Source organism: Tupaia chinensis, unplaced genomic scaffold, assembly GCF_000334495.1.
Source record: "Tupaia chinensis unplaced genomic scaffold, TupChi_1.0 Scaffold140400_1, whole genome shotgun sequence".
In the NCBI taxonomy this organism is placed as follows: Eukaryota; Metazoa; Chordata; class Mammalia; order Scandentia; family Tupaiidae; genus Tupaia; species Tupaia belangeri.
Genome location: NW_006200277.1, coordinates 922,668 through 934,267, shown reverse-complemented (window position 1 = coordinate 934,267; position 11,600 = coordinate 922,668). Strand labels below are relative to the sequence as shown.

Here is an 11,600-nt window from a genome sequence, read left to right as displayed (position 1 = left end):
CTCGCAGCCGGTAACACGGACGAAAGTGCAAGGGTTTGAGCTCCCCGGGCCTCGGCTCCATCCCGACCCACAACTTAGCGTGACTCTGGGCAAGTCCCAAGGTCTCTAGGGCGCGGTTTCCTTCTGTGTGGCCCGGAGACTGCGCGTGTCCCACACGGCTCAGAGCAGGAGACGGGACGGAAGCAGCAGCTGGACTCGAGGCTCTGTAAGCGGCCGCTGCTCGTGAGAATGAAGTGTCACCTCTCTCTCCGTCTCCTCACTCTGAGAGTTACCGAGATACTGCACGTGGGCCAGAGAGGGCAAGCCCGACCACGTGAGGGGCCCGCTGTCCTGGCCGCAGATTCCCGGGGAGAAAGATGAGCTCTCAGGCCCGACGACCCCGTCCCCGCAGTCACCGCGCCACTTGGTTAATCTCTGCGAAGCTTGGGTGACGGCTCCGGGCAGAGCCTTGTCGCAATATTTACCTGGACACCTCGGCCTCGCGCTCACAGGGACGCCAGCACCCCGGGTCAAGTCCGTGTGTTTATGTTTAGAACCGCGGTGACAGTGGCACTGAGCTGCAGTCCCCTCCCATGTGCACCAGGCCCACATGGCCCGGGACGCGGCTCCGCAGCTAGAACTCACTTTCTGGACGGAGAGCCAGGGTCGAGCTCTGCTGCTCGCGTCATGTTTCAGCCAGACCCGGTCCTTTCTGGGAGAACAGCTCTGCTCTTGAATTCTTAGAGAGCAGTTTTAAACAAAAAAAGTACTTAGCCAGAGGGGACACGCACTCTCTGGAGACAGAGAGAAAGGCAGCGTGTCCCATGGGGAAGGCCGCACTGCAGTCCCGTCTCCGGCATTGCTCCTCCTTTCAAGACTGTGGACACGCGCGCACACGCACCCGGCATGTTTCTCAAGAGGCTGGGTAGAGGACTCAAACCATGAGGTCACCCCTGTGGGACCCTGCCACCTTAACCACCATGCCAAGGGCTGGCTCATCTAAACATTTTAGTAAGTGACTGAAAAGAATCAGAAATACCAACATAAAGAACAAAATGGCATTGTTAGATAGCCCTGGAGGTAAATCTGACAAAAAAGCATTTTTTTAAAGAGGTTTTTTGCCTTAGGGCATATGCACTCAGCAGAGAGAGACAGAGACAATGAGAGAGAAAATGAGAAAAAAAAAAAAAAAAACCAGGGCAGATGGCCATACCACAATCCCTTCTCCTCCATTCTCTTCCTGGGATCTTGGGCAGGCATGCACACGTGCCCGACATGATTCTCAAGCCACTGAGTCTGGGACTCAACAAGCTGTGACTGACCAGACTGGGGTCAAACGACATAACCACTACCCCATCTGCTGGTCTCAAAAGCATTTTTAAACGCATTCTACAATGTTAAGAAAGAACTTAAAAGAAAATAATTCAAAGAAAGAAAGATATTCTATATCTTAAAAATCTATAAAATTTAAGGAAGTTGGGTCACACTTAGCCCACTGTGGTTCAAATCCTGGCCCTGGTGGCTTAAAAAACATGACGGGTGCATGGCATGTGTGCCCCGAATTCCAACAGGATGGAGAATTGGAGGAGAACAGGGTGGCATGACCACACCCTACAGGGGTACTTTCTGTCTCTCTCTGTCCGTATCTTGTGTCTAGCAAGCACATGTGCCTTCTGGCAAATAAAAAAAATAATAATCTATACAATTCTGAATGCCCCAATGTCTGTAATTTTTAAAATGAGATCAAAATTGTTAAGAAAGAATGGTATTCAACTCACCAGAATACTATTTACATGATAGTTATTAGACTATGTAGAAACATGGAAATGTTTACGCCATGTTAAGAGCTAAAAATATAAAACTGACCTGTTGTAAGTTGTAAAGGGACCAGCAGGTGGCACAGTGGCTGGGGTGCTGGACTCCCACGTGGCCGACCACAGTTCGAGTCCCAGACCTGGTGGCTCGTGTTCTTACTTCTCTCTCTCTCTGGTGAGCACACATGCCCTATAGCAAATTAAATAATAATAATAAATAATTTCAAAAATCTTTTTTAAAAAAAGATGTCTATAAAGACAATTTTGGATTATGCTCACCAACAAAAATTGAAAGGAAATCTGAGTAAATGAAAATAATGATGGGGTGAATTTTCCTCCAATCATTATTGATATGATCGATAACGTGCATACAACACGAACTCGATTCAGTCATACAATATACTATTTCTCTCTTCTCTGGAGACAACATACTTGGTGCTCATTGGCTTATTGGCCTAAATAAATAAGTAAGCTGAGTCCATAAACGCCCTGCTCTGGCGTTCACTAGCTACATAATACCAGGCGGGCTGCCTGCACCTGCAGACACCGTAACTTCTCGTGGAATCAGATCAGCCACGACCGCCCTGACTTCCTGTTCCACGTCAACCACAGACGTCACCGAAAAAAGAGCTTCAACAAGAGCTGAAGGCATTAGGAGGAAGGCGGGTGCACCGAGCTTGGTCCATGCAGCTTCCTGGTACCACCACGTCCCACGGAGGGTTAAAACACCCTTGCTATGGCACCCAGAGCACCACGGAGCACCGCCTGGGAACCGAAGGCTAGTGGAGCCCCACCACCACAGAAGGAAGTTCTAAGAGCATGTTCACGTGCAGACGTCCCTGGATTGGTACACGACAGCCAACGACGCACCAAGGGGCAGCCCTGCAGCCTCGTGGCTCAGGGTGCTGGAGCCCTCAGGGCCAACCATGGCTGAGTCCCAGCCCCGGGAGCCGCACCCCAAATCCCAGCAGGATGGGACGGCCTGAATGAGGAGGAGCTGGGGCGTGACCATGTACTCCTGGGGCAGTGTTCTCTCTATCTCTCTGTGTCTCTCTGCCTTTAGTTTGCATACCCTCTCTGACAATGAAAAACTTCCCTTTTTCAATCAGAAGTGTGCTCACCAAAAATACTATTTATCTCTGAACACAGTAACCAAACAGCTGTAAGATGGAAGGAAGAGAAACTTACTTTTCACAGCAAAGCCTTTTATAACTTTTCATTTGTAAGCTTTGTCCATGTGTAACATACTCAAAAAGAGTTTCTCAAAACCTAAATACAAAAAAAAAGTATAGAATTTATGTGCTTTTAGAATTACCGGTAATTGTAGCTATGGTTTAAAAAAGAAGAAAAAGCCGATGACAGCCAGAACTGAGGTTCCTCACTCGAACGGACACTGAAGCAGGCGAGAGAAAGAACATTCTGACCATGGAGGGCAGGGTGGCGCTCGGAGCCTGGGCAGGCCACCAGCGCCCGACAACGGCCTCACGTCCCTTCCAGAATCGGCCCCGAGGGTACCAGACGGCTCAATGGGGCAAGGTCACTGTGCAGCCAGTGGCAGAGAGGTCTGGGCCCTGTCACCTGGAGGAAGAACAGCCACTGTCCGAGGGGAGCCCTGCAGAGCGCCATCTCCTGGTCCAGACAAGGAACCGCGAGTTCTCCAACAGAGACCTTCCTCCCTCCCTTTCGGTCACCAACACCATCTCGTGGACGAACTGGTAGGCGTCAACTTAGACCCCTGAGCTCGGCGGAGCCAGACAGCAGACCTGACCACTAGCCGGCGTGTTTGCGCCCTGAAAACCCGCACCAAACCGGTCAATTCATGCAGCTACTGAAAATATCGCCGGGTGTGCCACATGCACACTGGGTCTCGGTGACATCCACTCTGGCCCCAGCTACTCAGGATGAGGCAAGAGGATCTACTCACAGCAAGACCCCATCTTTGAAAAAGAGACAAAGGCACCAGTCGATGGCATAAAGGTTACGTCGCTGGACTCCCTTACAGTCAGCCACAGTTCAAGTCCCGGACCCAGCAGCTTAAATGCATGTCATGCACGTGTGTGTGCGTGCCCAAAATCCCTAGAGGAGAAGGGACTGTGGCATGGTCATCCCCGGGGGGTGATTTCTCACCTCTGTCTCTCTGTCTCTCTGGTGAGTGCATGTGCCCTATAACAAATAGCTCTCAAAAAGGAAAAGAAAAAAATGGGGTCTGGGCAGGTACCCAAAAATAGTAATGGCATTCAAATTTTTCTAAATGAGTACATCCCAAATAGAACACTTTCGCTAGCTGTGAATTCCCGCTGGGTCTGCTCAGCTGAATCTGGGTTGGGTGCCAGAGGCATGTTGAAAAGGGAGCCTGGACGGCGGGAAGCCGACTGCAGAGAGCCCCACACAGGAGACCATGAGCCGGCCAGCGCAGAGACAACAGGCCGGCTGGCACAGGGCACCCGAAAACCCACCCGGGAAGGCAACTCGGCCGGACTGTCTCCATGGCTGCACTTGTCAAGCAATTGATGTGTCTTTTTATTGCAAGTCACATATGTTTGCCATGGAGAACTTAAATACAGAGAAGCACAACAAGGAAAGTGAGGCTCATGGCCCTCCTAAAGCCGGGAAGGGCTCCTATTCGCAGTCTGGGCTATGTCCTTCCAGACTCTTCCAGTCTCCCAAGTATGTATGCATGTGCACACCTGTGTGTGTCGGTATGTGTGTGTCTGCACAGAGGATACACACATACATGCATGCATGCCTAAATATATGCATAAATACACATGCATGCATTCACACACATGTGCATTTAAAAAATAATAAAATCATTCTGTGCAAACAATTTTGAAATTTCTTTTAAATAATCCTTGGCATTCTGGAATATAAGCTCATTGACTGAACACTATCAAACCACTTTTTCTCCTTTGAAAAACACACGAGAAGCTTAACATGAAATATAACCATAAGTAATGATACAGAATTTTTTACTGGCTCTTCCGAGTAAGAAAAAAGCTCCCCATGGAGCAAATGCCTCAGTGGTAATTACTGCGAGCCAGACCCACCAATGCACGCTAAACTCAGCAGCAAAGCTCTGAGGGGAAAAAGACATTAGCAGAGTCTCAAAGTGCCATCCCCAAGACATTTACTGATTATGCAGCGCCTGCCCCTGGGGAAACCCAGCAGACGCTGTCTGAACAAGTGGTGGAGGCCACTATGACCAGGGTGAAGGCGAGCCAACCCCACGCATCTCCCAGCACACACCGAGAAGAGCATGGCACCTCCATGGGATCTTTACCAAACAAGCATAACCCCACACTTACCAAGACAAAACATCAGACAAGCCCAAACTGAGGCACATACTATAAATGATTGACCAGTCGTCCTTGAAAGTGTCGTAATCGGGACCAGCAGGTGGTGCAATGATTGAGGCACTGGACTCCCACATGGTGACTGTGGTTCAAGTCCCAGACTCAGCAGCTGAGGCTGAGACCCAGTAATTCCACTCTTAACTATTTACCCAAAGGACAGAAAAACCTTCAGTTGAGAAACACCTGTACATCCATGTTTATTGCAAGATTATTTATAATTGCTAGGACATGGAATCAACTCAAATGTCCAAAAATAGAAGACTGGATTGAAAAAATGTGGCATATACACTCTATGGAACACTACTCAGCTGTGAAAAACAATGAGACCCTGACATTTGATACAAAATGGACAGATATGGAAGACTTAATGCTAAACAAAGCAAGCCAGGCTGTGAAAGACAGTCAGTGTATGTCCCCACTCACTATGTACTGATCGCCTGCGCTCTACTGCAGAAACGGAAAGGTTGGAAGGTACAGTAGCAGGGAGGGAACGGTAAGTACTAGACAAAAAAGGAAAGGGGTGATATGGGGGTGGGTAAGGGAGAGAGGGGGAGGGGAGGAAACGGGGGAAGGAAAAAAAGTACTCTGAATTGACAAAAAAATGAAAAGTTATTTGGTGATGATAATTACACAGTAATGTCTTTGTCTTGACTAATATGCATGGTATTCATGCTGGACAAAGCAATGTTGTACATCGTAAAGATACAGGTGATTAAATTCAAATTAAAATAAAAAAATAAACAAAAAAAGAAAATCATGCCAGACATGTGTGTATGTCTGCCCAAAATCCTAAGAGGAGATTGGAGGAGAAGGAGTTATGGCAGAACCATCTCCCTGGAGGGTAATTTCTCACTTTCCCTTCTTTGTCTCCCTGTCTTTGTCCAGTGCTCACAGCCTATGGCAAAAACTTAAAATAAATAAATAAATAAAAATCAAGGTGTCACTGGAACCAGTAGTTAATGTAATAGCTATGCTGCTGAACTCCCATGCAGTCGACCGTGGTTCAAGTCCCGGATCTAGTGGCTTAAACTCATGCTGGGCGCGTGTGCATGCATGCCCAAGATCCTGAAAGGAGAATGGAGGAGAAGGGATTGTGGCGTGGCCATCTCCCCTGGGGGTGGTGATTTCTCACTTTCTGTCTCTCTGTCTCTCTCTGTCTTTCTGGCGAGCACATGTGCCCTATAGCAGAAATCTCTACAAAAAAAAAATAAATTAAAAATCAAGGTGTCAATCATTACAGACGAAGACTAAGGAACTCCCATAGGTTGGAAAGGATTGAGCTGAGAAAACAGGACAGCTAAATACAATATAGAATATGTGATCCTGAATTAGATTCTATAACAAAAAAAATTGTTAGAAAAAATGGTGAAACTCAAAGTCTACAGTTTGGCACATTAAAAAAGAAAAAGAAAGAAAGAAACCCTGACTCTTCTTAAAAGACAAAGGCCAGGGACCAGCAGTTAGCGTAATGGCTATGTCGCTGGACTCCCACGTAGTCGACCGCGGTTTGCATTCCAGACCCAATGGCTTAAAACTCACGCCGGGCGCGTGTGCATGCGTGCCCAAGATCCCGAGAGGAGAATGGAGAAGGGATTGCAGCGTGACCATCCCCCTGGGGGGTGATTTCTCACTTTCTGTCTCTCTGTCTCTCTCTGTCTGGTGAGCACATGCGCCCTATGGCGAAAAGCCTCTCCAAAAAACAATAAAGACAAAGTCCAGACAGTAAAACCCCAAGTACTCCCCGTCGCGTGACTGCTCTAAGGCACCAAGCCCAGCCGAGCTCTGAGGCACCCTTAGCACTAGGTACACACCAGGTGGTGCTGGACCGCTCGGTTCAATCCGCCTCTCACCCTGGAACTGTGAGCAATCTACGGCTCCCACAACGCGTGCACGTGTGCCTGCACACACGCCTGGGGAAGCCAGACGCAGTACTCGCCATTATTCACCTTACCTAAAAATATCTTGGAATTCCTCCTTTTTGGTAAAGCTCCACCAGACGCTCCTCTTACTTTCTGGGGAAAAAATAGAAACAAAACAAGACATCATTAAAATGCAGCCTGCGGGGTGAACTAGTGCTTTCAGAGACTTAAAATGAAGATTTTCTGCTGAGACTTCTTCCTCACTTACTTCTAGTGGGCAGTGTTACCTGTCTCTGTCTGCAGTTTTCTCTGTCTCTCTGTTTCTCCCTGAATCTTTTTAAGGTGAAGCATTCTCTGGGCTTTCGAGCCCCTGTACTGTGTTAATAGGTGCCTCTCCCCTTCTGTTCAGGAAAGGCACAAGCCCAGGCCCACCCCCACACGGATTCTGAACTTTAGCTGTGAACTAGTGCAAGCACCGCACGGTTTTCCATTTTTGCATTTTAATATTAAAATTTATAGTTTTTATTATCCTTTTCTTATTATCTTGTTTTCTTCTTTCCTTTTCTTTAATTCTTTTCTTTTCTTTTCTTTTTTATCTTTACTCATTAGTTTCTCAGCTTCTGCTCTGTAAGTGTCTAGACAGGTCCAAGTGAACAGAAGCCTTACATCTGAATACAGTTAGGGTCAGAATATTCCTCTATTCCCGCTGATTCTGAAGCACAAAGAGTGAGAACAGAACGGAAGAGAGATCGCAGATCACCCCCTCCTGCACGCCTCCGAACACTCAGACTGAACTTCAAGAATTAGAAGAAACGCACTATCCATCTGATGACTAGAAATCACTGCAGGGTCACAAGAAATATGGGAAAACAAGAAAATACCTCTCTTCCAAGGAAAAATAAGTCCACATCATCCTCAGACAGTATGATGAAATTCATGGAAAAGTCTGATAAAGAATTTAGAATTTTCATGGTGACAAAGCTCACAGAGATCGAAGAGAAGAGAGACAATGAACTGCAGAAGAGGCAGGGGAAGGAGCTGATGAGCTTCAGGAGGTGAGGGAATTCTTGCAAGAGCTAAAAGAGGAATTACACGCTTTTAAAAAAGAGACCCATGAGGGCATTGACAATCTATTCCATGAAATCCTGCAAGAAAACTTTCCAAATCTAGAAAAGCATTCAAAGATCCAGTAGCAAAAATGCAAACGTCCCCAAATAGAATCAACCCAAGAAGATCTTCTCCAAGACACATTATAGCCAGATTGACCAAAACCACAGACAAAGACAAGATACCAAGATAGGCAAGAGAGAAATGGCAAGTTACCTACAAAGGACATCCCATCAGGCTGACAGTGGATCAGGACATCCCATCAGGCTGACAGTGTGAATGAGGAAAGGATGGGAAAATATATTCACAGTGTTAAGGGAAAAGCAATTGCAACCATGGATACCACACTCGGCAAGATTATCCTTCATGTGGGAAGACGAGACAACATTCTCAGGTAAACAAAACCTGAGAGAATTTACCAACACCAGACCAGATCTCCAAGAAGTTCTGCAGGGAGTGCTATGCCAGGAAAATTAAATACAGTCACACAGAAATAAGACTTCAAAAACTAAGAAAATGGCCAACTTAATCATGGGGACAAGTCTGGCGTTGAATATTATATCCCAGAATTTAATTGGGAAAATTGAATCACAACAAAAGATAAAGTACATGAACCGGTGAAATAGAATTTTATGACTTTTGACTAAAACATTGTTGATTTTTTTCTAGGCTTTGTTTTCTGATTTTAAGGATTTGTGTCCTGTCTTGAGCTGCCAATAGGTTCATGTGCCTCCTATTTGAACAGAATCCCAACCTGTTTCCTGGCTTTAACTTTTAAGAATATTTCCTTAGCATTTCTTTGACTTATTAAAGTTAAATCTGCTTTTCTTGAAATTGAAAAATACAGTAAAAAACACATAATTAATGACTGTAGTGAGCTATATAGCATCAGCTAGGTGCTACCTTACAGTGCATTCATTCTACTCAGTTTCATGCCTCAAGTCAGACATGTATTCATAGACACGTATGTATCAGCAGAGCTTGTTATTGAAAATAGTCAGATTATTCAAGAAATTTTGCGAATCAGTAAAATGTTGGGGAAAAAAGGAATGGAAAACAACTGTGGACACCTGAGATAGTGTGGGAGGAGGGTGGGAAATGGCAGAGGGTGAGAAAGAGGGGGAAAATACATACATACATACATACATATACAACACTAGAAATGGAAAATTATTGACAATAACATGTATGATTAAGCTACTATGCAGCATTTTCTGGATGGGAAATTACATTTTGTATGCTGTGACAATCCTCAGTGAATAAATGTAAATTAATTAATTAAAAAAATAAGAAATAAAACTAGATTTAAAAAATGCAGCCTGCGGGAGAACACACACTTTTAGGGGCAAAGCACGTCTCAGAGACGCCTGATTTTATAAAGGCTGAGAGGAAATCCTCAACCTGGACTGAAGACCCCAGGAGAAGCAAGAATTTAACACACGTCAATACAAACGTGAGGGTGATGCCGTGGTTCTGCACGGTCATTTCACCAAGTGTAAAGAAAGCTCTTCTGGGGAGGGAGGTGGACAGCAGCGAGGTGAAGTCGATGCTCTAAACGGGGCAGTAAGGAGCTGAGGGCCTGGCTCCCCGCTTGCCCAGTGGGTCCCAGCTCTCGTTCCTGGATACGCCGACAAATTCCACTGACAGTGGAATACGGACATGGCCACTGCAGCTCTGGCCACTCGGAGCCTGTTGGTCTCCCCACACGTTTTTGCGAGGGCCCAGGCCCACGTCTGCCACTCTAGCTTCCCGCGTTTTCCTCCTCTGGTGGCAGCCCCAGCAGCAATACCAGCCTGATGGCTCCACAGAAGAGATCGGCATCTATTCTCGAACGGGATTATAACATTTGTGTTCCGAATGGCCAACGCCACGGGAGAGCACAGTCCCAGCAACCCGCGGCGTGTGGGTCACCCCACACCCTTCCCAGAACCCCGCACCCCGGCCGGCTGTGCACCTGCTCAGCTGGTCTCCGTCAGCCCTAAGCCTCCTTCCCACGTTCTATTATTCGACAGTAAAGGCTGACTCATCTGTGAGATTCTCACATGACGTTTTACAGCTTCTACACGTTTACAGTTTACATTTCAGCGATCTGAATTACAGAACACTGTAGCTCAAAGCTTGTCCCTCCAAACGCTGATGCCAAATGCTTGTTCCTCTCTCACACACCTTCTTCCCCACGGTCTCCAAGCCTCTGTCCTCTTTTTTCCACTTCTCTGCCTCACAAGGGATGAACAAAAACCCACACCAAAGGCACAGTTAACAATCCTGCAGGTCGACTAGTCTCGCTCCGGAAGTCCACAGTGCCCTTGGTCATTGTTCTCGACTGCTCCCGCCTCACCGTCCCTGCTCCCTGCATGTCAGGGCGGGAGCGTGCAGAGGCACCGCACAGACCTGTGGGAACACGGAGCTCTGGCTACGGGTCGCACCCTTCAGGCCTGCCCTAGCCACAGCCTTTCAGCCGCAGGGCAGGCCTCCCTTCTAAAGACCAGCAGCTCTGCTCCCGATCAGCGGACAGTGGGGTCCGAGGCCACCTCCTCGGCCAGCAAACACGGTGGGCTCGGGTTCTGGGTGGAACTCGAGGTAAAAACCAAAGGAGGGCAGGCTCCGCCTCTCGAGGGGCCGCCAGCACCGGGTGGGGTGCCCTCGGCAGACAGCAGGGGTTCCAGCAAGAGGCAGCTGGATCACAGGGAAGAGGTGGTGGGTTCACGTGGCAGCCGGGTGTGGACGGGCTGGTCAGGTCCAAGGGCGGCCGACCTGGGCAGACGGACAGACAGATGGGCGGATTGGGAAGGGTGGATGGAGAGGTGGATACCTGGGCCACGGGGCACACAACAGTGAAAGAACGGGACAGACACAGTGTCCCGGTCCCAGCTGCCAGGGCACAGGGAGCAGCTCTAGGGACTGGAAGCCACTACTGGCGCCGGTTAGGGTCCCAGGCACCCTGAGACACGCGGGGAGCTTACGCCCAGATCACGACTGGCCGGCTAAGATAAGATCTAAGGGTGGCGAGGGCAAAGCTCGCTCTCACGTAAGAAGTGAACCCTGAACATTAAAAGTGAGGCCTCCCTGACAGAGAACGCAGCTCGGACGAGGGCATGGGCCCACAGCGTGTTCCAGGAAGCTGTCCTTGCTGTGGAGCACAGAGCTGGAGGAGTAAGAATAAGGGTTAGGAAGGCTATAGGTGGAGCCGGCAGGTGGCGTAATGGCTATGTCACTGGACTTCCATAGAGTGGACCGCGGTTCCATTCCTGGACCCAGAAGCTTAAAACTCACACCGGGTGCGTATGAGTGTGTGCCCAAATCCTGGAAGGAGAATGGAGGAGGAGGGATTGCACTGTGCCATCCCCCTGGGGGGCGATTTCTTACTCTCTGTGTCTCTGTCTCTCTTTGTGTCTCCAGCAAATGCTCATGCCCTATAGCAAAAATTTCTCTCTCTAAAAGAAAAAAAAAAAAAAAAAAAACGGGGGGGGAGGAAGCCCCCCACCAAG

At 48.1% G+C, this 11,600-nt stretch overlaps 1 protein-coding gene across 3 annotated transcripts in view; it reads right to left on the bottom strand.

Annotated features, from left to right (window-relative positions):
* USP13 (ubiquitin specific peptidase 13) overlaps positions 1 to 11,600 on the bottom strand; it is a 98,724-nt gene that overhangs the window by 72,398 nt on the left and 14,726 nt on the right. For all 3 annotated transcript variants that reach the window (XM_027766055.1, XM_006162731.2, XM_006162732.2), the window contains exon 3: positions 7,098 to 7,158. In XM_027766055.1, the coding sequence (XP_027621856.1) occupies positions 7,098 to 7,158 (61 nt within the window). The remainder of the gene's footprint in view (positions 1 to 7,097; positions 7,159 to 11,600) is intronic.